The sequence below is a fragment of the Leucoraja erinacea genome, chromosome 18 (genome assembly GCF_028641065.1).
Source record: "Leucoraja erinacea ecotype New England chromosome 18, Leri_hhj_1, whole genome shotgun sequence".
NCBI lineage: Eukaryota > Metazoa > Chordata > Chondrichthyes > Rajiformes > Rajidae > Leucoraja > Leucoraja erinaceus.
Genome location: NC_073394.1, coordinates 23,520,316 through 23,546,709, shown reverse-complemented (window position 1 = coordinate 23,546,709; position 26,394 = coordinate 23,520,316). Strand labels below are relative to the sequence as shown.

Here is a 26,394-nt window from a genome sequence, read left to right as displayed (position 1 = left end):
GAAGATAACTTTGAAACAGACATTGGAAGAAACACATAAACTCAATTTCAGATCAGACAGGACAGTGAGATGAAGGTAAATCTAAAGAAGGACCAAAGATGGATCCATTAAACGTAAGAGCCAGGTTGTGCTGATTGGACTTCCTATAAAATATCATGTGAACTGTTTGCTAAGAATGGAAATAAACAATAAACAATGACTAATGAGAGAACATGTAAAGTTCAAGAGTTAGCAATTCCACCATAGTATTGTTAAAGGATTGAAGACTACATCCATTTAGAGAAATATTATGTACACCAAACCTGGTGAAGTCATTTTCAGAACACTAAATAAAATATCAAGACGTGGAAAAGTGGAGAACGTCGTTAGGAATGGGAAGAGTATCAACTTTTGTGAGTGAACATAGCATGGTTTGTCTATGCCGTTTGGAAAAATATGCTAGATAACTACGAAATAGGTTTGGATAGGATAAGGATTTTATTTGTCGATGAAGAGGGAGTACTCCAGTCACATGAGGTTTTATAGACCAACAAATCTAAAATTTGAATATTTTTTCATCTTCTTCAATGTGATTGAAGGCATCGCCATCAGCCTTTAGAAAATAAAATGTAAATTATAATATATCTCACTCAAGCAAGCATAGTGGCATTATTAAACAGCCATGGCAATGAATAGCAACATACAAGTACTCTTTTTATACAACCCCCTGTGATTATTGCTTGGAAAATGAGAACACGTGTGGATAGTTTGCTGATGAGTAAGGATGTGATATGCTAAATTTTCTTTGTAATGAAAGCTGTATCTCTTTCAATTTTATTATATCTTGAACATACAATTGGAAAAGCCATGTTTTGACCATGTGATTTTGTGCATGCAGTTTGTATCCATTTAAATAAAACATCATGGATTCCACAAGCATTAATCAAAATTTCTGCCTAGAACAAAGGGCTTATTTTAAGCTTTACCTGTTGCTAACCACTACTTTACTTGGGGAATTGAGAAATAAAGCTAGGTGGAAGGTAACTTGAAGTTTTAGTCCTGTTTATTTGCCTGTCAAGTTCTTTAATTACAAAAATGTCCTGTATGATGATTGCTTTTGATAGATTCTATGAGATTGTAAGCAGTGGAAAAATGTAGCTAATGCATGGAACTGTAGTGTGCAAAATTGAAGAATTTGTGTCAGTGGTGAGATAAATCCAAGATTAGAGAGCACAACTGCAATATCCTGTGCCTTAAGTCATGTATGTCAGACCAATCCAAGAATACAAGAAGATCAATTAGTACCTGTTCAAAATATAATTGTTTCTGACTCAAGTTACTTAAATATTGTCATTTTGTGTCATGTATTCAAACCAGTTGTACCAAAATGATTTCAGAATGTTTTATGATTACTGAATTATAATCAACCTTTTTTATATGGTAAATAATGAACTCATTGCTGACTTGTAATTAATATGTACAATATGCTAACAATATAATTAGCAGATAGCAGTCAGATCATAGATAGAGTCTATGTTGCCGAAAGAAATAACAAAGTGAAATAACTTCCCAGCCTCCCACTTGACATGCTGTGAGAAATATCCACACGTTCCAGGGATTTCCATCCTGTATCTAGTATGGAATATCTTATAAAATTACTGTACAGCTGGAGTCATGTTTGCTTAAATAAAACTCAATTTCTCAGACTTAATTTGCTTTATTTTGTCCTTAGTTCATCATAATTTTGCTTGTTTTCCTCCCACTATCTTTAAAATCCATAGTCATACAGTTAACTTCTCCATGCTGAAGTGTGCATCTCAACTAAATCGATTTGCCTGTATTGGACCCATATCCCTTTTAACCTTTCCTGTCCATATACCTGTCCACATGTCCCTCGTTCTTAATTCCCCAACCCTGGTTACATTCACACCATCCATGCCTTTCATGATTATATACACCTCTATAAGAGCCCCCTTGAATCCCCCTCGAGTCCATAGTTCATAATTTAGTATCTCAGGAGAACGTGGCTAGGTGATGTTTTGACTCTGGTGAATGGTCCCAGCCCTTAATATCACCTATTCATAGGCTACAAAGGTGATGAATTACTCCAGCACTGTGACATTGTTGTAAACCAGCATCTGCTGTTTCCTGTGTGTGTGTGTGTGTGTGTCGATTAGTGTTGTGCGTGTCGGTTAGTGTTGTGCAGTGTTCAAGAGCCTGATAGTTGTTGGGAGGAAGCTAGTGTTGAGCCTGGTGGTCACGGTTTTCAGACTCCTACACCTTTTTTTTCTGATGGTAGGAATGAAATAAGAGCTGGGCCAAAGTCAAGTGTGTGGTTCTTTGATAATGCTGGCTGCCTTTCTCAGGCAGGGCCTCCTTTGGATCTCTTCTTTGATGGGGAGGTCAGCACCCTTGATGGTTCAACCAAAAAGAAAATCCTTGAAACACTGATTAAGTACAAAAAGTTATTTTTGAAGGGAAATGACAGGTAAGCAAAACAAAATCACATTTATTTGGGAAATTGAGTTGACTATCACTTGATGGACGCAAATACAATCCGTTGTTTACGAATATTGGTGCTCTGTGTCAGCGTTTTATTTTAATATATATATATATATATTGGGAATAACCTGTCTTGTGTAATTTTTTGATGGAATGAGTTTACCCATATAAACTCCAGCAGGAGGCTCTTCCTTCCTGGCAAGCGAGCCTTCAACGTCAAGCGAAAGGCCAAGTCCAAGGTCGCGCTGCTGCGCCACCTGCTGGCCGGGGGACCACGGGTGCCTCGTTTCCCGTCTCCAAGCAACCAGCGTGGACACAGCAGAGCGGTGCTCTGGAGGGAGGGAGGCCGGCGGGTGCGGGGCCACATTTAACATGGAGACCCCGGCGGGTAAGGATACAAGCGGCACACTGACAGAGCAAAGAGAGCTCGAAATGCCTGCCAGTGTGTCACGGAGAGGAGCAAAGGATTATCTCCTTAAAATCAGTAACTTGTCAAGTGTTTATGCTGAGGAGGAAGGAATGTATTCCTTTGGAAAGGAGAAAGGTGGTTACTGATGAGCAGTGATCTAATACATTAAAACGCATTATTTGTACGAAATAAAATATCTGCAAATCAGTATAGTTTCAGGGCTTTTATTTTTCATATATAATCTCTATGTTTATTCGTTTGAAGTTTTAGAAATGGCGCATTATTTGCCATGAAATGTACGCAATTTATCCCAAAATTGAGATTATGATCCACTTTGCCCTGAGCTGAATGGCATGTTTTCTGAACATGCTTTAATAATCATCACTTGGTTGAAGGTAGCAGAAGATGCCTGGTATAAGTCGAAGCCATATCTTCTGCAAGGAAAGGAATAAAGTTGTTCAAAATGAAGAATGTCAAGCCGCTAGTCAAGAATGTCAAGCAGGCCAGTAAAGTTAATTGCCTTCTGTTTTAGAAATAGATAGCCTCTCCATTTTGAATGGTTCCAGACTTTTAGTCCACTTCTCCAGGAATCAATTAGACCACATGAAAAATGATTTTGGTATCATAAAAGTATATAGCATGGTAATAGTCCAGCTCTCTTCCATCCACTCTCCACCCCCCCCTCCCCACTACCTCTCACAATCATCTGAAGAAGGGTTCCGATCAGAAACGTCACCTATCCATGTTCTCCGGAGATGCTGCCTGACCTGCTGAGTTACTCCAGCACTTTGTGTCTTTTTGGTGCACCAGCTTTTGCAGTTCTTTCTTTCTACAGAAACAGTCCCTTTTGGCCTACCTCATACATGCCGGGCAGATGGGGCTCATCAGCCTGGGAGGGCAGTCCATCTAGGAGAGGGAAAACGATGATTTAAAACCTCCACTGCCTTGTGGCCATATCCAGTCATGGAAAAGGCTCCAGGAGTAAACCTCAAGAAAATCTGGAGTTGGAGCCCCTAAGGCAGTTCGTCATTGTCTACCACCTCGCTCTGGCAGCTACTGTGATGGTGCTGGTGCCAAACTCCCCCTGCTGTTCCTTTGGATCGATCAGCGACGTGGAGAGGGGGGACTGCTGCATGGGCAACAGCCTGTCCTCCATATGACATCGCCCAGGCTTGCATCCGACCACGATGCATCACCCATGGTCAGTCATGACCGAGAAGGGCCTACTATACATGCCGGCCATGATACTTAGCTACACTAAATGCCTGACTGATATTTTAAAGAAATTCATGACTTAACTTTAATTGATATTCAGGATGGTACGATTTTACCTTATCTCCTTCTCCATTTAGCTTGGTTTAGCGCATTCTTTCAATGGAACTCCAGTCTGCATGCTTGGGATAGATGAAGAAGGGTCTCGACTCAAAACGTCACCGATTCCTTCTCCCCAGAGATGTTGCCCGTCCTGCTCAGTTGCTCCAGTATTTTGTATCTATCTTCAGTGTAAACCAGCAACTGCAATTCCTTCGTACACATGCATGTTTGGGATGATTATTTTCCTTTAAATATTCCTCAGACCTATTGTCCATGATTGGAGAAGGGAAGGAAAACAAAGGAACAGAAAGACCCACTGAAGAGGTATTGTAAATCAAATTACTTGTTTGTTTTCACCAAACTATTGCATCGATGAACAGCAGGCCAGACAACAGTATGCTAGTGCAAGCTGCACTGTTGATGTGTCACTCTTGGATTATATGGTCAGTGATATGTATAATTGGTTTGCGACTGATTATGTGATCTTGGCCTTCTAGTGATCCTGCAGAACCATCCAGGAAGAATGGGGAGGCAAATATAATGATGAGGCCCTATACAATGATCAGGTTTTTAATGCCACACTGGATATTGTGAACTAGCCAAAACAAGCACGATGAACACTTGGAAAGAAGCAACTATGTCAGACTGACTTTCATTAACCTGTCAAAGCATTACAAACCTCTGAATAATTTAGAGACTTGAAGAAACAATCAAAATCATGGGGGCAGCACGGTGGTGCAGCGTTAGAGTTGCTGCCTTACAGCGCCAGAGACCTGTGTTTGATCCTGATCCCAGTAGGTGCTGTCTGTACAGAATTTGTACGTTCACCCCGTGACCATGTGGATTTTCTCCAGGTGCTCTGGTTTCCTCCTACACTCCAAAGATCTATAGGTTTGTTGTTTAATTGGTTTTGGTAAAAAATTGAAAATTCTCCATAGTGTTTTGGATAGTGAAATTGTAGTTTCAAGATACTTGAAAGATCACCGGTCAATGTGTTGAAGAGCTTGTTTCAATGCTGTTTCTCTAAACTAATGTATACCATCCAAAATCCTTCAAAAATAAAAACAAGGAATATAAAATTTTAAAATACAATTGAGGCGGACACATTCTCTTAAATTACTATTCTAAATGCTTTTAAACATTTCACAACACATTAAATAATTTAAATTAGCAATCCTTTAGAGATTTAAAGAAAACGTAGAAAGATTTCAATTTTTTTTTATAGCTATCTGATAGCCGTCTTACATGAAAACTTGAACATATCCGCAGACTGCTCAGCGCAAGTTACCCTTCTCCCGCTGAACTTTGAGGAGTCCAATGCCAGATTGCAGCCAACTTCCCATTGGTAACCTACTGAAAGCAACTTCTGCATTCTTTGTATTTTTACACATAGCAGAAGTTTGGAAGTTGCCGTCAATTATGGTTGGAAAAATTTCCCAATACCAGATTGAGTTTTTTTTTAAAAAGACACAAAGTGCTTAGTAACTCAGCGGGTCAGGTAGCATCTCTAGAGAACATGGATAGGTAATGTTTCAGCTACATTTCTTCAGTCTGAAGAAAGGTCCAAACAGCAAACGTCACCTATTCATATTCTCCAGAGATGCTGCCTGACCCACTGAGTTACTACAGCACTTTGTGTCTTTTTTTAAATTATATTGTCTCCCTAGATACTCCCATATTTTCACTTAATCTCCCAATACCCAGTGACAAGGCTGACTTCTTTCTAGTTAATAAAGGGATAGAATGAAGACATAAAAGGGTAGAAATTACATGGCAGGTGGAACCATAAATGGGCTCATGGGTTACCGTTGGGTCGTATAGACAAAAGCAAGCTCATGTTTTAATGAAGTCAGACAGAGCAAATGTAGGAAGACGAGAAGCGAATATTTCATCAATGGGAAAACTAATCCTGAAGACAAATAGATGACTTTTTATTTAAAACATCCTGATCCTAATCACATTTTGAAAATGGATTCCAAAAGTGAAACTCTAATGTCCAATCTGTGTGGTGAAATTAAAATATTTTTTTTCTGCTTTGTTTGAAGGATGCAAAGGGGAAGGAGGCAAAGGATTACGCACTGTTTGAAAACCTGTGTGATACAGTTGTGTCATCTCTAGTACTACTGCAGGGTAGCATCACTGAGGTATCCAACAGACATTCGCCTATTCACAAATCTTGGAATATATCCCTCAGACCTACCTTTAAAACATAGTGTTGTAATATTACTTGATGAAGCTTGTTTGTGAACCAGCAGTGCATTATCTTTTCCTCCTCCCTGGCTTTTACTGCCAACATCGGCGATTGTTGGCAGTTTATTTATGAGGACAGCCCAATAGAATCTGATCCCAACCTCATAATGCTTTGCCATATTATCTTGTTGAAGAGTTGAGCCATCTGAAATGTTTGACATTCCAAGGTAATTGATGGTGTTATCTTGAGTGAAGATATCTGATGGTCTGTAGCAGGACCACAGATCGTTTTCTAATTCTGGGCTCTATGCTCTGGTTCAGGCTTTGCCTGAGATTATTCATAGTTCCTTTAATGTGCATGTTTGTGTTTAGGTGGTCCAATAGTGAACCACAGTTATAGATTATTAGTCAGTCTGAAGGCAGCAGAGGGGTTGCAATAAATCAGTGGCTTGTGGCAGTGCTTAACAAGAAATAAAATTATTGTCAATTTTTCAGAGATTTATTTTATATTGAGAACATGATGAGCAGGTGAAGCATCGTTCGCTTTTTGTTTAAATATTTAAAGGAAAACAATGAAAGTGTTAACTACGTTAACATAATAAATTTAACTTGAACTTGTGCCCAAGTGATTCTTAAATACAGCAAATTGCAAAACACTAGCAGCTTTCTATACGTGTTCAATTTATAAATGTTTCCAATATTTGCCTAATTGAGATGATCCAATAATCCTTTCAACAGGTTCAGTAAAATAATACTTTCACTAAATGCTCATTGGTATTTATTTAAGATAAAGGAAGTTTGCCTGGCAGTCGACCAAATGCTATGTTATTCCTTCCTTCACACCCTACCTAAGTTTGTACTGAACTCAATTCTAGTTCGAATCAGAAATTAAAATTGTGTAATAGTAAAATACTATGTACAGATATAGTTATCTTGGAGTGCCCACTGATAGCTCTAAGATTGCTCCTGTTTGGAATTCTCCATCCCCTGTATTCATAACCCTGATGTGTAATTAAGAAAGAAGAGCTCTTTTACTTAGTGAAGCCACTCAATTTTCCACCTATTCCATCTGAGAAAGAAGTCCTTACAACCTTATTTTCATTATTCTTTCCAGAAAATCAATGACTCTTTGTAAATTCTAACGAGGATTACATCTTTCACTATCACGGAGCATAAATTAGTATGAGCTATTCATTTCTCTTCATCTCTTTGGTCTTCCCACAGCTTATGGATTTCAAAGATCAACTGATGAATCATCCGCTTCCGAGCAACCTCCTAACTCATTTAGTTGTTACTACAGGGAGGATTTTCCGAAGGTATTCCAAACACTCACATTGTATTGAGATTGAGACTATTGCACCATCTTTTACTCCAGCTCATTTATTCATCGACATTTAAAAATGTGTAGATACTAGCTTCTGTTATTCATACCCTCATCGTATGATGGTATGGTCTTTTAAAATACAACCCTTAGCATTGCCAATTCTGAATTATCATTGTGTTAGCTATGAATCATAAATAGTGCTCTTCATGTGCTGCAGCTGGGTAAGTGGGAGGAGGTGGTTGTAGTGGCCATTTGGCCTTTTTTGCATGTCATTGATGATGGCATGTGCCTTTAAATTTTAGACTACCCGTTATATTGTGGGTGGGATTTATGACGTGTTTATGGGGATGTTTGGAGCTTAGATGCTTGCGCAGAAGTTCTATCATATGAGATCATGCGGGCCATGCGGGGTGCATGGGAGATCTAAAGGAGATTATGCCAGACCTTGTCAGTGTCACGGAGACACGAGGAGTTTACTAATGTCTAAAGTAATAAGCTGGAATTCGAAGAAGATTGTAGTAACGAGTCGGAAGAAACTTGGATGTATCTTACTGTTTTCTATCAACAGTAAAGCATTTATTCATCAAAAGACTGTGTTTTTAAGCCATATCTGAGAAGAAGCTCTGAAGGTCTCTGTGTGACCTTGCATGCATTTAGAAGACACCCCCTTCAACCATTCTCATCCAAATAGCGGCTAGGGAGCTAATTACCTGAAAGATATGAACATCTGCCGCTACAGTGGTGGCTGGGGGTGGTTTTGAGGTGAGTATAGAGAGAATCATAGTTTGAAGGAATTGGAACCAGGAACAGAAAATGGCAATATTTCTGCAAGTGTGGGAAGGTTGTGTAAAATTGATTGAATTGATTGAAAAATGCATCATGGATCACGAATTCCATGCCGACCATCAATCACACTAGTTCTATGTTATTCCACTTCTGCATCTGCTCCCAACACACTGGGGGCAATTTACAGAGGCCAATTAACCCACTGAAACGTTTTTGAAATGTGGGAGGAAATAGAGTGCTTTGATGAAACCCACACAGTCACAGGGAAAATGTGCAAACTCCACACAGACAGGATCAGAGATTAGGATCAAACCCAGGTCTCTGATGTTATTTATTTGAAGATAGCAGAAGAAAATGGATGAGAGATCAGGACCAAAATTATTAGTTTGCAGTGCGAAGCAAATGAGGGATCAAGACCAACATATCAAAGGAAAACCACTATTGAAATGAATTATTTTTCCTTGTCAGGAGTATCTGGAGTCAAGGGTTGGGCATACGAGAAAAGAAGTAGCTACTCCTGATGGAGATCAGTGAAACTTTGGAATTATTTACCCAAGGTGGCAATGCAAGCTCAGTCATTAACTATACTGAACACAGAGGTTGGTAGATTATTGTATGTTAATGGAATCCAAGGATATAGAGTTAGCACAGGAAAGTGATGTTAGGTTAGAGATCAGCCATGATCTTATTGAATGTCAGAGTTAGCCTGTGCATTAAAATGACCTTATTCTTGCCCTCTTAAATATTCTCTTTTCATGCAATTAATAGGTTAAAAAAAAAGTTTGATCTAATCATGGCTATTTAGTTTGCCTCATTTTCCATCCCATAATTTTAACTCTTGGTGATATCCCACCATTTAGCACTTGGCTCTTGGATGCTTGCCTAATTGTACATGGATTCAATTATTTTGTTTTACTGAAAGAAGAAACTATTTGATGAGGTACCTGAAATATGGTCACTTTCTGTTTTCATTGCTCTCTCTCACACCCACCCTTTTGTGTTTGCGGCCCAGTGCCTCTGACATGTTTACTCCGACCTCCGAGCTTGTCCGTCTTGTACGATTCTACGCTACTCCCTGGGAAGAAAAGAAAGAAATCCTGCAGCGCATATATGTGAATCATGAGAGGTATGGATGCATGTTTCCACGTTATAGAAAATTAATTAAGAATTGAACTACTCAATGGTATTTTGAATAAAAATACATCATCTGAATTTGCTGCTACACAAGCAAGCAATTCAACACTTCACTCTACAGGTTAAGAGATCCGCAGCTCTAAACTACAGGAGCATGGTTTTAATATGATGGAAGTAAATGTACAAATGCTTTCATAAATGCAGCAAAGCATAACCTTCATCTATTCGGAAACATTAAATGAACCCTTGCCAATCCCAAATGGGCAACTGCCTATTGGAGCTGGCCGTTTTATAGATAAAGTTGAAAACAATATTTTTCATCTGGTCCCAATAGTGCAAGACACTATAAATTATTCTTTAAATAAAATATTTCTGTTTTTCATTTGCAGGAAAAAGCATCAGCTGAGTGTGGCAGTGAGGAAACTGCAACTTCTTGATTCTCAGGTAAAATGGAAGTTGGCTAGATAAAAATAATTGATCATTCAAGGGGGTGTGAAGCCCAGTCATCTAAATCAGAAGATTGAGGCAAATTATATAATTCATGAGTACATCACATAGTGCAGAAGGGAAAATAAATAGACCGCAGATTATAGTATTACAACAACTGAGAAGTGCAGATTTTTATTTAAAGTGCATGGACTGCAACAAAGTAGATTGGAAGGTCAGGAATTCATCCTTAACATATGAGAAGTGTGTTCAAGAATCTGGTAAGAGCAGGGAAGAAGCTGTTCTTGAATCTGGTGGTATGTACTTTTGAGCTTTTGTATCTTCTGCCTAATGGAAAAGAAGAGAATAGAGAACGACCAAGGGTCTAAATGGTCCATGATTATGTTGGCTGCTTTCCCAAGGCAGCCAACATTAGGGAGTAATCTTTCTTCGCCCTAGTTTCAATGTGGTTGGACTAGGACAAATTGTTGGTGATATTTACACTTAGGAATTACATTTTTTTGATCATCTCCACTTCCGCACCATTGATACAGACTGGGGCATGCACTGTACGCCACTTCTTGAAATCATTCACCAGCTGCTTCATTTTGGTGACGTTTGGGGAGGTTGTAGTCTTGATATCTTGTTGCTAAGCACTCTATCTCCCTCCTGTACTTCATCTTGTCATTGTTTGAGATCCGGCCCACTTTTATTTTTACTTCCTGGTCCTAATGGTTTTCATTAAGTCGTATTTCAAATTAAACATGTTTTCATTCTTGTTTTGGAGCCATTTTCATCCCCCTCACATTTTCAAGAGTGCCTCTCCTTTCCACAGTATCTAAGAGTGTTCAATGAATAAACAATAGACCTTTAATTAGCTATGTTAGGTGGACAGGATCTTTTAGTCAAAAGTAGTAAAACAGCTAATGGTTTTAGCTTTATCTTTGCACAAAGCTGTCATTTATTGAACCAAAGGAAAATAACTGCAGATGCTAGAAATTGGAAATAAAATCATGAAATGCTGAAAACCCCCAGCAAGTGAGGCGTCACATATGGATAGAAAAACATAGAGTTAACCAGACTTCACATTTCAGGTCAATGAAAGAATATCAACCCAAAATCATAACTCTCTTTCTCTCTCCAATAATCCTGTTTGACCTGTTGAGAATATCCAGCATTTTATGATTTTATTAATGATTTTTATCTGGTTGATTTCAAATGGTTTACTGCTAACAGTTGTTTTTCTGTTTATTGATGCAGGATTAACACGTGCACAATTTTGTTAGTTTGTCTTCTTGCACTTTGAGATAGTTCAACAACATTAGCTTTTTACCAATTGAATGAAACAGTTTTTTTTTTTAATTCATTTATCATTTTTGCTGCTACGTTTTGTTAATTTTATTCCTGATCTTATGTAAAACTTTTGGTATATGTTTTAAATATGAGATTTATCATTCTATTCAACTTTTATACAGCTGACTTAGATGTTAACAGGGTCAAAATTATTAGGAGTTCTGCCAGTCTCTAATTAATTTCAGTGTTTCAAATTTACTTTTGTTCAATAATAGTGGATATTATAAGTAAGGCACTGGTAATTTCAGCTAAGGCAAACTTGCCACAAACAAAACTGCTGCCCTTATGTTATCCCCGATTGCTTCCCTCAGCACTTGTTATGGATGGATTCATTTTCTGACAGATTGAAAGCTGTACTAAGTTTTCTGATGTTCAATTCTCTCCATGGTCACATCTTACAATTTCTCCTTTTAGACCAAGTGGTTTGCTCGGGAACGTCAAATCCTGAACTGGGAGAAGTTGTTTGTAAAACTGACGGTATGTGATTTTGCAGTACTCTAGACCATGCTGACAATGCAAGAACAGGCAATACTTCAGGGATGAAATGTTGATGAATTACTTATTCATAGAGGTTGCATTCTCTAGCAGAGCTATTCAGTTATGTTTGCAGTCCACTAAAGTGCTAATGATAAGACTAAACTGCAGAGAGCAAAGTTATAAATGCCAAGTAAATATCTGTGTTCTGTAAATCTGAAGATATTTTAATTTAAATCTTATGGCAATTTGTCTTTGCACAGACAACAAAGGCCCATGGGAGACGGTGGAAATTTCGGATAGAACATCTGAAAAGGAAAGGTGCACTGAGGTAGGTGAGAGTCTCAGAATTATATTCAGTCACTGATGGTTCCAGAGCAATTGTAGTTGAGATTTGAAGATCATTCTCATTGCCATTACAGCTCAGAATCTCAAAGGTTTATAGGGACTCCTACTCGGTCAGAGAAGAGAGATGGACAGACTGACCCCAAGCAACATGTTGTATCAAAAGAGACAGTAAGTGGTATTCTTTATAAAAGATTGCTAAAATGTAATTATTTATTATCCGTGTGTTCAATTGACATTTGATGAAAATTTAAAAAATCCTCCTATACTGGAATTTTTAAAACAGAAAATGCCAGGAACACTTAGCAGATCAGGAGGAATCTGCAGAAAGAGAAACGGTTAACATTTCACATTGAAGACTCTTCATCAGGACTCAAGGGTCTGAGCTATATGGTGAGGTTGGGCAGGATAGGGCTTAATTCCTTCGAGGGCAGGGGACTGAGGAGTGATTTTATAAAGGTGGAGAAAATCAAGAGCTAGATTTTCAAAATGCTTTCAACATGGCACTTTATAATAAACTAAAAAGTAAGTTCAGAAATTGTGTGACAAATTGCAGTGTGGTTTGCAAGCTGGCTTCAAGACAGAAAGCAGAGAGTGGGAGTACCGTGCAGCAATTCACAGTGGAACAAAGTGAGTAATGATATTCTACAAGAAACAGTAATAGGACTATCACTGTTTATAATTTCCATTAACAATTTAAACTTTGTAATAAAGAGTTTAATTTCAGATTTGGAGATATGGAGGTGCAGTGAATACAGAAGTGGATTGCAATAAAATGTGGGAGAACTTTGCAAAATGGGTAAATTATTGGCAGGTTCAATATCAATAAATACCAGGTAATGCATTTTGGTAGGATGAATAGAAATATTACTGAATAGTTACTTAAATTGGAAGATCCAGGTGTGGTTAAGGAACAAAGGGGTCTCTGAGTAGAAATATTTCAACCATTAAAAGTTGCAACCTTGGAATAGCGAGGCCGTAAGTAAACAAACAAGACACTATGTTTCTTTCTAAAGAGATGTGGTGAAGTTGTGCTAAAGATGTATCAAACCTTGAATAGATTACACTTGGAGTGGCGTCTACCACCACATTAAGAAAATATGTTGAGGCAATGGAGAGGAAATATTTTTACAAGGATGATACCAGAAATGCAACATATACATGTAAAGAAACGATGAACATTTGAATAATGAAAACTGAGGCAAAACTGACTTCAGAATGTGGCACTCACTACCACGGGGATTGATTGAAGTGAAAATTACAGATACAGTAAGAGAAAGCTCCACAAACAAATATATCCAGATGAGGAAAGATTAGAGAAAACTCAAATAGACCAAACATCCGGGGATAAGGGTTAGGCTGAATGCCCAGTTTGTGTTCTATGTCCTATATTTTCCTGAGTAAATTGAACGGTATTACTGCTCCATGAAGGAATCTTCAAAGAGTCTGGCTGTCAGAGAGGATCAAGGGGTTGACACAGATGGAAGCAATGAGGACGAAGATGAGGAGAACGAGGACAGTGATTCGGAGCAGGTCCCAGCAGTGAGAGTAAGTCTCTTCCGTAATGTAATACATTTTTGCACGTTCATGAGAGAAGAGAATGAAATTTATTTTGTGCGTTTTTTTATATAGAAATGCAAAGTGTCCATATTTATTTCACAATCAACAATGTATTCGCTTCTGCAACCTACAAACATCCTGTTGACACCAATGAGATCAATCTGTTTTGGTAGTGTTGATAAAAATGTAATAATGACAATAGAATCCCCCAGCCGTTTTGACCTGTGCAACAGAGGGAACAGTGAGATCATATGAGATTTAATCTCTCATCTAAATGTCCACACCTTCAGCACCGCAATGCTCTCATGATGTTGAATTAAATTTTCAGTTTAGATTATGGAATGATCCCGAGGTGATTCAGCCATAACCAATAGTTAAAGGCAGTGATTATTACAAACCTGAAGATCCTTGACCTGCACTGGGTTAGCTGTTCTCTCCTGGGATGGCTGACAAAGTGCTGCAGATGTGCTTAGTTCCTTTAAGCAGAAAGGGGTAGAAAAGATCTAGGCAGTCTGCTTGTAATCACCATTCAAGTGTACACACAGACACTGTGTATAGATGTAGCCTTACGGTTTATCAATACCCCCAAAAAACTTTCACTGGTTAAGGACAATCACTTATATCGTAGAATTTTGCAGGCTACAATAATTTTGAACCGGCAAGAGTTTGAGAGAGGAACATTATACCATCACACCTCCATCCTTCATGACCATGTGGACAGAACAAGAGCATTCAAGAATTTCCCTCATAAGTAAAAATCAACGGTGACCCAGCAGTTGTGGATCATGTTAATTTCACCATTTAACTTCTCCAAATCAAGTGAAAGTAATTTCACTTTGTTTATGCACACTCCATGCATTAATCTCCAAACCAGAGCTCTGAAGTTACAGCATCTGATTTTACGTTTCTATACTGACCTTGGCTCAGATATTTTCATTCAATTCTCAAGGACATTTGTGTTCATAAGTTATAGGAGCAGTATTAGGCCACTCAGCGCATCAAGTCGACTCTGCCATTCAATCAAGGCTGATCTATCTTTCCCTCTCAACCCCATTCTCCTGCCTTCTCCTCATGACGCCTGACATCCTTACTAATCAAGAATCTGTCAATATACACCTTACAATATCCATTGACATGGCCTCAACAGTCACCTGTGGCAATGAATTCCACCGATTTACTAAATAAATTCCTCATCCAGAGTTGACGTGGATAAGCTTTTCCCACTGAGAGTAGGGAAGATTCAAACAAGGGGACATAACTTGAGAATTAAGGGACTGAAGTTTAGGGGTAACATGAGGGGGAACTTCTTTACTCTGGTGGGCTGTGTGGAATGAGCTTCCAGTGAAGGTGGTGGAAGCAGGTTCATTTTTATTATTTAAAAATAAATTGGATAGTTATATGGACGGGAAAGGAATGGAGGGTTATGGTCTGAGCGCAGGTATATGGGACTAGGGGAGAATACGTGTTCGGCACAGACTAGAAGGGTCGAGATGGCCTGTTTCCGTGCTGTAATTGTTATATGGTTATATCTCCTTTCCAAAGGTACATTCTTTTATTCTGTGGGTATGGCCCCCCTGTTCCCAGACTCTCCCACTAGTGGAAACATCCTCTCCACATCCACTCTATCCAGGCCTTTCACTACCTGTATTTGGAAAGTTTCAATCAGGTCCTCCCTCATCCTTCTAAACTCCAGCGAGTACAGGCCCAGTGCCATCAAACGCTCATCACATGTTAAACCAATCATTCCTGGGATAATTCTCATAAACTTCCTCTGGACCCTCTCCAACCCCAGCACATCCTTCCTCAGATACGGAATACAAAACTGCTCACAATACTCCAACTACGATCTGACCAATGCCCTATTAAGCCTCAGCATCAAATCCCTGTTTTAATATTCTATTCAAAGTAAATGCAATGTTTTGCTTGTTACTCGCCTGCTCATGTGCATTAATTTTTCTCTGCATTTTTCTTAAAGAAGAACACCATTGATGGTGAAGCACAGACAGAAGGGCAGACAGAAGAGCAGGGGACATGGACAGGTGACCCTCTCCACTGCAGGTAAGAGACAGTACAGAAAGGGCAATTAACTTGTGAACAATTCAAGTACTTGTGCACACTTTTTACTTTTATCCTTAAACCGGTACTCCCACACAGTTACTGATTGAAAAAAAAACAAAGTGCTGGAGGACAGAAATGCTAGAGTTCCTCAGTAGGTCAGGCAGCATCTCTGGAGAACATGGATAGTTGACGTTTTGGGTCACGATTCTTCTTCAGAATGGAGAAGAGTCTAAAGAAGAAATCCAACCCTAAAAGTTACCTATCCATGTTCTCCAGTGATTCTGCCTGACCCGCTGAGTTACTTCAGCACTTTGTATCTTTTTGTGTTAAACTAGAATTTGCAGTTCTTTCATTATACAATATGCTGGAGGAACTCAGCGGGTCGGGCAGATTCTGTGGAGTGAATGGGCAGAAGACATTTGGACTGAGTACCTTTTTTCATTGCGGTGGCTGAATTTGTTAAACATAGGCCCACTACCCTGTTCATTAATGAGACGCTGTTTGATTACATAATCATTACCCTGATAAATCAACAGAAAATAAACTTACACAGAGTAAGGCTGACTCTTCTAATTTACGGGAATGCCACAAAGCTATGTTATTCTTTCTTTTCACATTTTTTAGATTTTATTGTCCCACATTAGATCTTTTCTGAAAACTCCAAAATTTGTTACCTAAAGTTGTCCAGCTCTATACTGTTATTTCGGCCATAGTCTTAGACACAGTTTCAATCTAACAGTATAACAGCCACTGAGCATTCGTATTCATTAAGTTCCAAATTAATGTTATGTTCTGTTAATGTAGTTTTTTTCCAAAATCTAAGTTTAGTTTATAACAATACATGTTGTGTAGTTCCATTCTGGTGTGAGATTGAATCAATGGGAATCATACTCTTAGAATTAAATTAGGAGTTTCAAGCATCTTATTTGTGCTGCTCCTGATTTTGCACTAATTAATTTAATAACCAGAATCAAAGTGTATCATGAATTGGATGTGCACATCTTTGAAGCGAGTTCTTTGATCTATATTCTGTGGTGATGGAAATGTGTGTTCTTAGTACTTACCTTACAGTCTCGAGATTTCATTCCACATATCATGTGAATATGAGAACAACAGACAGCCAACAATGTCATCTGTGGGTGCCCGCTCTACCACCCACTAAATGGAGCTCAGGGCCTGGCAGACATTGACGCAGAGACAATAACCTGGCTGCTCAACACCCGGCTTGAGATCTAACTATTCCTTTGGTTTGTGTATCATCCGCAAGAAGAAGTGGATATTAGTAATGAACATTGATCTATGGTGAGGGCTTGGATTTACTTAAGCCCACCTATTTATTTTCTCACAGATTTCTCAGTGTGTCAGCGACCAGGTTTTATGGCTGCTTTGAGCAAGGTCTGTCCTGCTTCCTAACATATCAACAGGAACGTCAGCAGATACAGCTTGTCCAGGCCCAGGCCAGGCAGAAAAACAAAGCATTAAAACAAGTTAAAATAAATGAAAGTAAACAAGGTAGGATGAACAGTGAGGTGATACTTACGTCACCATGCTGAAAGAATTTTTTTCTCGGAAATAATTGATTAACGTCTCAGCTATCATAAACTGTTTTATTCCGAAAGATATCAGACTTTCCCTGATGATTCAGTGGGTAAATGCATTATGGATAATTCTAAAATACATAAAGAATAGGATTTATAATTAGTAGAGGTCCTGATGTGAGCAACTTTAGAAAGATGGCCAGACTGATTCAAATCAAAAGGACACAAAGTGCTGGAGTAACTCAGCAGATCAGGCAGCATTTCTGGAGAACTCAAAACGACTGTCATCCATGTTCTCCTGAGATACTGCCTGACCTGCTGAGTTGTCATCCCGGATGGCAAGAGCAAAGTGTTCGAGATCTTTGCGGGGGGTCTTACAGGGAGACACGCTGGCACCCTCTCTCTTCGTCATTGTCCTTGATTATGCCGTGTGGCAGGAGCTCAAGGAACATGAGGACCTCAGCTTTACAATCACCCCGAGGCATTCGAGAAGAATCGGGCCAATCAATTTGTCAGACCTCGACTTCGTTGATGACATCGTCCTACTGTCAGACCAGAACCAGTTACCTTCTCCCAGCTAACAATGAACTATTCTACATTTTCTTTAATCTCCATTCCCTTTGTCCTGTTTTCACACCTTACATTTCCTTATCTATGTATCTCCCTCTCCCCTGACATCAGTCTGAAGAACGGTCTCGACCCAAAACGTCACCCATTCCTTCTCTCCAGAGATGCTGCCTGTCCCACTGATTTACTCCAGCATTTTGTGTCTACCATTTTTATTCTTCTCAGCTGCTGTGAGTGTCGGCCCTTTTTAGTCAATCTCCTCATTGGATCCATCACAGCTGCACACAGCACAGAGATGTAATATTTATATTCATTCAAATCCCTACTATCCACTGGATACGTTTCATGAATGTAATTTATATTTAGAAAAAATGAAATCTTAATATCAGGAATGTTTGTTTGGAACAGCGTGAGGAGGTAATTGGCGAGTTTATCCTAATATCTTCTGGTTATCACTTCTGTTGAGTAAATTAACCAGCGCTGTAGAAAAAGTGTACGCCACAATTGTTTGGTTATATTATTCATTTTTGAGAATGAAGAAGCCAATTGCAAGTTCATCATGTACTCGTGCCTTAAGTTTTATTTGGAGAAAGTCAAAGATAATTTGAGTGTATCATTGTTATATACATGAATCCCTCTCAAAGTGAAATAAAGTTTATCAGTCTGGGCATGACACAATGGAATATTTAATACACAATATCTTAAAATGTTTTTTTTACTGCTCATTAAAACGTAGACCTGGGTTCAATGACCTTGGGTCCTTTCAGCATGGAGCCTACATGTTTTCCCTGTGATTGGGGGGGAGGAATGAATATAGGATTAATGTAAATGGCTTGTTGATGGTTGGTGTGTAGAGTGAGCCTCAGCATGTTTCATACTGTCTCTCCTACTATTATGTCTCTTTTTTTAAATTCTGCTGTATCCTGACTTGGGAAAGCATTTTGGAGCCTTGTCAGATGCATATTTGTTGGGATTGTGATGTGAAATGTTTCATTATCTACATTTGCATCTTTTAATCTCTTATATTGGTGTAAAGTTGTAAAATTAATTTTAATAGATGGTTGCACTGGTAATAAAATATGCACTGTGGGGCTAGTGCTGCAACCTGAATGGACACAAACTGTTGGAATAATTCAGCAGGTAATCAAGCATCTCTGGAGAACATTGAAAGGTGCGTTACAGGTCAAGAGCCTCTTCAGACTCACTGTAACCTGAATGGTTGGATTTAACATATATTCATGTTAAAAGTTACAAATATTTGTTTCTTTGCAGATTTGTCTCTAACTGGGTCAGACTCTGGAATTTTAAAAGCACCAGAAGTACCTAAGAATGATTTTGCAAAGTCAGCTGTGGAGTCTATGCTGACCGGGTACACAATGTTTTCCTTCTGTGTTGTCTTGTTAGCTTCTTAGACCAGCACTGTTTTTCTGATTAATCTGAGTTTCTGGATTAATCTGAGCTTCCATTCCTGGATTGCCATTGTGCCAGCAGAGAAATTCAAATGCAGTACTGAGATAATATCCATGCCAAAGGACACAGAATGATGCCATTCCCTATCCAATGCCCCTCGTGGAATATTACAGATTAACTTAGACCACAATGTTCTGGGAGCCCAGTCATTGGCACATCTGAAACAACATGGTCTCACTTTGCAAAGCAGTAAACTTGGAGGCATAAAAGATACCTACATCCTTGATCTATATCCAAACTACACTGGCCTGCCCCAACAATTCCAGATCTCTCGCATGTCTCCAATTTAGTATCTCTCAACCCCATGTTCTGTTCCTGCCCCTGTACATTCCCCTCACTGATGTACTGCTGGTCCTGATTCCCCACCCACCTACCAACTAAGTGTACCAGACTTTCCACTCAGCACTCCTCTCGACTGCATTGCAGACCCAATAAATATACTTATTCTCAATCCACTGGTCTCCTCTCTTCCCAAATTACCTGAGCTTGAAATTAAACATTATTGTTTTCAGTTCCACGCAATATAATAACTTGTCTCCTGTCTACCTTGAGTGTCTCCCGAGATTTGCTAACATTTAAAATTGAAGACGGGTGTCACTTAATTGCTGCTTCTTCCCAATCTTCTCTTTACAACATTTGTGATATTGTACGATATACATTTTAGATCTTTTCTCTTGAAGAAAATTATTTGCTTTGTATTTGCTATGTGAGGAAGAGAAAACTAAAAATCCACTAAGGAAGTTGAACACTCAGATTAAAATTAATTTCTTGGAAGCGTTTGCTCATATTCAGAACTGATTTTTATTTTGCATCTCAGTACTCAAGGAGCAAAGTTTGAATTGACAAAGGATTCAGCTGTGGTGGAGGTGTTGCTTTTTCATGATCAGAAAGGAGTGATTGCTGAGGGAGAGTTCAAATTGCCAGAGGTAGGAGTTAATAAATGAATGTTTATTTTTATTACAATTTGGGTACCAGTACAATTTTTGGCCACCTCAGTGAAGCAAACCACAATGACTATTGCCAGATTCTTAACTGTCTGCTTAAATCCATTCTGACTTTTCTTTCTCTTCCTTGGCAATTGTGTCCATCCTCTAATTCCTCAAACCCCCAACCCACCCTCTGGCACATCCACAAAGAAATCTCAGCGAAGCAGAGATCAAATCTGCATTTTCCGGATCACTTCCTCTTCTATCAAATTTTCATAACTTGCCTTTTTGACTGCAAAGATTACAAATGAAATCAGTTTTAAGGAATTTAAATCCAGTCTTGAACAGTTGTGGAACATAGGATTAAACTATATACAGTTGAGTAAAAATTGGTAGTCTCATTCTAGCATTGCAGACACAACATTTATTTTTTTAGTTTTAGAGATGCAGCATGGAAACAGGCCCTTTGGTTCAAAAAGTTCAAGCCATCCCATCGATTGCCTTTCACATTAGTTCTATGTTACCCCACTTTCCCACTCCCTACACACTCCCCGACATGGGTCAATTAACCTACAAACCAGCATGCCTTTGAGACGTGGGAGGAAACCGGAGCATCCGGAGGAAACCCATATGGTCACAGGAAGAACGTGCAAACTTCGCACCAACAGCACCTGAGCTCAGGATTGAATCCAGGTCTCTGGCACTGTAAGGCAGCAGTTCGAACAACAGCTCCACTGTATTGCCCAAAATTGAAGTGCAGCATTTCTAAAGTGGAATAAATATATTGTTGGTACTGTAAAGAGGTTATTTAACTAGTATTATACGTGGAAGAGTGTCTAATTAATAAATTTAGATGAATTTAACTCTTTTTATGCAATAATGCAATATCTAGTTGATTTTCAAGTGCTTCACTGAATAATATAAAGGGAATCAATATACGATTAGTCTGTGCTGAACTGAATATAGTTGAAGGGACTGTGTAAAGGAAACTAATTCTACATGTATTTGCGTTGCACTTAACCTGTAAGATTTTTTTTGGAGGCATTTATTAAAGTATTATGCTGCTTAGTATTGAAGGTGCAATAATGTTCCATTCTCCAGCACCAGCATCCCCAAATCTCTAAACAAAACTTAATTTGTGTAAATAGATAATGTAGAATATAATTATTTGCAAGTAGAGAGACTGATTCCCCAATACTGACTTCTCATAGGATCTACTTATGGATCAGAAACATGTAAGTGACGAAGAAATTCAACTTTTTACCCCTGGAACTGCACAATTACCAGCAAGAATCATTGCAGCTTTATGCATCAGCCTCAAAGTAGAAGAGGTGGAGGAATCATTGTCAAAGGACCAGTCCACTGAGGCTTGGAGTCTACAAGAGCTTGTTTTGGATGTCACAGGTAAAACTGATTATGAAAAATATACAGAAACACAATAAAGCTTTACAAAAAGAAAAGGCTTCCCAGAATGTCGCCTGGATTATAGAGTATTAGTTATAAGGAGAGGTTGGACAGACTTGGATCGTTTTCTCCAGAGCATCAGAGGTTAAATGGAGACCTGATCTAAATATATTAAGTCATGAGAGACATAGATCGGGTAGACGGTCAGAACCTTACTACCAGGGTGGAAATGTCAAAGACTAGAGGGCACAGCTTTAAAGACCGATGCAACATGTTTAAAGGAGATGTGAAGGGGGAATTTTTTTACACAGATAATAGTGGGCGCCTGGAACATGTTATCAGGGGCGGCAGTGGGAGCAGATATGATAGTGGCGTTTAAAAGGCTTTTAGATGTGCACAAGGATGTGCAGGGAAATGGAGTGGTCTGGATGACATACAAGCTGAGGAGATGAAACCTATTTAGTATCAAATTCGACACAGACATTGTGGGCTGAAGGTTCAGTTCCTGTGCGATACTATTCTTTGTGTAGGAAGGAACTGCAAAGGCTGGTCTGTACTATTCTATGTTCTCTGTTCTAAAAACCCAGACTAATTGGTCTGCTGGTCGGATAAATTATCATATTCTGTGATCATAAAATTCTCACACTCACCACTCATTGATTTCACAAGCATCACGGCCTCACAAATATTGAAATATTGAACTTGGATTAGAAACGTTGGAAAGTGGTGCTCTTTTAATTGTGAAATGAATAAATCACTTAAATTAGAAAGAGGCCTGGGGAAGAAATCCTGCTCTGTCCCTGCACAGTATTGAACACAACCCTCTCCTGTAAAATTAGAAGATAAGAAATAGGATTTGGAGTAGGCCTTCAAGAATGCATGCCTTTCATCAGGATCAAGGCTGATCTTCAACCCTGAAGGTATTTCTCAACACTATCCCCACAGTAGTCATTTAAATTTTCCTCTCCGGCACTTCTAGTTGGAAACTGTACATGTCGTCGTCATGGCTATCCCTCCAGGTCGAGGATGATGGTCTATGTTCCGTTGTTTTAATGGACTCTCAGGTGGCTTATGTGTCCAATCCTGGCTTTGAAAGTTCTTCACAATTCAGGACAGGTAATTCCAGATGGCAGATCAGGCTTTGGTTGTTGCTGCCTCTCTTTCTGTTTTCTTCTCTTCGTCTAATTCTACGCATCTGTTTGCTTCGAAGGTCGCTGTTCCTTTTTGGATGATGGTTCGCCAGAGTTTCCATTCCTTGGCATTGGTTTCCCAATTGTCGATGTCGATTTTGCATTTCTTCATGCTGGCTTTTAAAGCGATTTTGAATCTCTTCTTTTGTCCGCCTCTTTTATGTTTGCCTTCTTTAAGCTGGGAGTAGAAGGTTTGCTTTGGTGGACGCACGTCTTCCATCCGAACCACATGACCGACCCATCTTAGTTGGTTCGTAATGACAAAGGCTTTGATGCTAGATGTTTTTGCTTCATTCAGCACGCTGACGTTGGTTCTTCTGTTCTCCAAGCTGATATTTAAGCTGCTTTGGAGATATCGTCGATGGAACTTTTCAAGTGTTTTCAGATGGCGTCGGTAGGTTGTCCAGGTTTCTGATGCGTGCTGGAGTGTTGGAATCGCCACGGCTCTGTACCCAAACATTTTGGTGTCTGTTCGGATGTCGCGATTTTGAAAGATTCTCGTTCGAAGAAGTCTAAAAAATGTTCCAGCGCACTTAAGATGATGTTGGATCTTGTCATCAAGACCGATAATGACAGGATTGTCATGTATACTGATAATGACACGATTGAACTCAGTTTTGATACTCTCTCTAATTTAAAAGTATGTTGACACTCACAGGTATATTACAAGGGTATTCAATCTCAAAGAAACTAAACCTAGCAAGGAATCAGTGACTCAAAGAGGCTGGAAGGGAGAAATAATATCAAATAAATTATAACCCTTTGTTGAATCTTGGTCTTTGGTGTACATTGGATGGATTTGGCATAAATCATCGTGAAGATTTTGTATTGCATGCTTATTGTGGCGATAAGACCGATCTTGGTGAAGTATAGCAGAGCTGACAGTTTCTTCTGTATATTTATGACAATTTCCTCTGCTTAGTCGTATAGTCAGGAAAATAGACCATAATTTTCCCCAAGGAAGGGAGATAAAATCATCTAAGTTTATTTTGAGCCATCAGAAATCTAAACAAAGAGTCTGCTGTAACAGAATTATTTGTGTTTGATTTTTATTTCTCCCCATAGGGATAGACCTTAAGGAGACCAGACAGAATGAGCTTGAGAAATGCCTCAGGAAACCTGAGCTAAGAGAAAGCTGCACTTCTGCCATGTCATGGGCTTCCTCCTCCGTGGCAAAATCAGTAAGTACAAAATACAACTGAATGGTACACGGAAATTAAAAGGAAATATGAAACTAGCCACGTATTTCTTCTACTAATCATTATCAAGTGATCTCTGTTTGCAAATGCTGGCGTGTAGGTATGATGTGGTTGTACTGGAGAGAGTGCAGAGGAGATTCACCAGAGATTCTCCAGCCTAAAGAAGGGTCTTGAACCGAAACCTATCCATGTTCTCCAGACCTGCTGAGATACTGCAGGACTTGTGTCTTTTTTTTGTAAACCCAGCATTTGCAGTTCCTTGTGTCTACATTTCACCAGGATGTTGCCTAGATTGGAGAACTTCACTTATGGGAGCAGTAATTTTTTTTTTCGCAGTTGAGTTTACATCATGCTGTCTTACCAAATACAATTGTAAATATATAAATCTGAATCTTTCAATTAGATTCCAATGTGACTTTGTGTGTCCATTATTCTCTCCTATTCTGCTATTTAAAGAAGTTTGTATAGTTGGATACAAACCTCTCAGCAGCAAGGCGCAGGCTTGAATGGATGTCTTTATCCTAAAATTGACATCCGATGCGTTTTGTGAAGTCAACTAAGTGCTAGGACGTATGCAGTTTAAAGTAGAGTTCCAAGGAATGTTGAACAGAGGGACCTTGGGGGTTTAGTTTAGAGATTCAGCACGGTAACCGGCCTTTCAGTCCGCGCTGACCAGCGAGCCCCGTACACTAGCAATATCCTACAACTCAAGTCCATACATTTCTGAGGGTGGCGATGCAGGTGAATAGAATGGTGAAGAAGAAGTCTGAAGAAGTGTCTCAACCCGAAACGTCACCCATTCCTTCTATCCAGAGATGCTACCTGTTCCGCTGAGTTACTCCAACATTTTGTGTCCATCTTCGAGTGGTGAAGAAGCTTGCCTTCATATGTTGGGGCACAGAATATTAAAGTTGGGATGTTAATTGTTCGATGAATGAGTTCTCACGTGGTTTTGAGAGAATTTTATTTTACACAGAGTGGTTGATTAGAACTCGCTGAAAGAGGAGGTTTCAGACACAATCACTAAATTTAAGAGACTAAATTTAGTCTCTTAAATTTAGAAATGCATTTGAAACAGACAAGTCATAGAAGGATATGGAGTTAACATGAGCAAATAGGAGAATGTAGATGGGTAAAATAGGTATACACAGACATGGTGGACAAAGAGCCCATTTCTGTGCTGAACAACTCTGACTCTTGACTCTTAAGTTAATCAATAGCGTTCTCCCTGTTTTAGGGTTTGGTTTCCGAGGAACAAATGCAGCTGTTGATAGAGGAACACAATTTCCAGCTCTCCCAGCTACAGGAACAGCACCAGTGAGTAATAGTGGATAACTGCAAATGGAGATCATAACTTTCACGTGCGTGAAGAGAAGACTGATGCCTATTACAGGAATTTGCATATTTGTTATTCGCTAAATGTTTTAGAACCAAGACATTTGAACATCGAAATTGAATTAAATATTGTTTTACATTATTGATTTTTCACTATAAGATCCAGGATTTAATCTAGCACAGAAAGGAAATGGAGGACTGCTTTCTATACAGGTGACTAAATATGTAATTAATATCATGAGCCCGAGTTCATATCAATCTAAAAACCGTAAACTATTCCACTTTCTTGAAAAACGGTTGTGCCTTTTTTCCAGTGTATACTTTATCGTAAATAGGTAAGTAAGGAGTTTTCGCTTTGAAATTGTTTTTCATTCCTGGTTCTCAGTTTATAGAACATACAACAGTCCACGACAGGAACCTTTGGCCCACAATGTCCATTGCTGAAGACGATGCCAAGTTAAACCAACCTCATCTCCCTGCACATGATCCACATTCCACTATTCCTGCATATTCATGTGCCTATCTAAAAGCTCCTTAAACACCACTATTGTATCAGCTTCATGAAAGTTTTGCTTATCCCTTGAAATGGAGGTAGAATGGTTGAGGAATGAAAGAGTAAGCATTGGACAACGTTACAGCAAGAAAAACGAGCAAATTGACAGCAAAGTTTAGGCATCAAGAAAAAGGAGTGAACTGAGCTGAAACAAGAATCTTCCATGCAAGCCATAACAAGCTCTGCACAGCCTGGGCCAATGCCGGTTCACATTTTAATTGTAGGAATTAAGTTGTTCAGTGTCAGACAAAGGCGAATGAGCTTTTTTATTTCTGCCTTCCTTCTCCATCTAGCTGCATCTTACATTGCTCTAGCTTTTCCTAATTATGATGTAAATTCCATGACTTTGACCTGTTCA

General features: G+C 39.1%; 1 protein-coding gene across 2 annotated transcripts in view; it reads left to right on the top strand.

Annotated features, from left to right (window-relative positions):
* The first annotated feature begins 2,793 nt into the window (after positions 1 to 2,793).
* Positions 2,794 to 26,394, top strand: part of LOC129705786 (uncharacterized) — a 33,951-nt gene continuing 10,350 nt past the window's right edge. For both annotated transcript variants that reach the window (XR_008724964.1, XM_055649589.1), the window contains exons 1-17: positions 2,794 to 2,869; positions 4,467 to 4,528; positions 6,250 to 6,348; positions 7,619 to 7,710; positions 9,517 to 9,630; positions 10,028 to 10,082; positions 11,832 to 11,894; positions 12,155 to 12,222; positions 12,314 to 12,407; positions 13,668 to 13,784; positions 15,772 to 15,854; positions 17,203 to 17,366; positions 19,232 to 19,328; positions 20,247 to 20,355; positions 21,567 to 21,759; positions 24,015 to 24,130; positions 25,386 to 25,465. Coding sequence is in view for 1 of the 2 variants with exons in the window: in XM_055649589.1 (XP_055505564.1) it covers positions 2,854 to 2,869; positions 4,467 to 4,528; positions 6,250 to 6,348; positions 7,619 to 7,710; positions 9,517 to 9,630; positions 10,028 to 10,082; positions 11,832 to 11,894; positions 12,155 to 12,222; positions 12,314 to 12,407; positions 13,668 to 13,784; positions 15,772 to 15,854; positions 17,203 to 17,366; positions 19,232 to 19,328; positions 20,247 to 20,355; positions 21,567 to 21,759; positions 24,015 to 24,130; positions 25,386 to 25,465 (1,622 nt within the window). In the remaining variant the exon portion in view is untranslated. The remainder of the gene's footprint in view (positions 2,870 to 4,466; positions 4,529 to 6,249; positions 6,349 to 7,618; positions 7,711 to 9,516; positions 9,631 to 10,027; positions 10,083 to 11,831; positions 11,895 to 12,154; positions 12,223 to 12,313; positions 12,408 to 13,667; positions 13,785 to 15,771; positions 15,855 to 17,202; positions 17,367 to 19,231; positions 19,329 to 20,246; positions 20,356 to 21,566; positions 21,760 to 24,014; positions 24,131 to 25,385; positions 25,466 to 26,394) is intronic.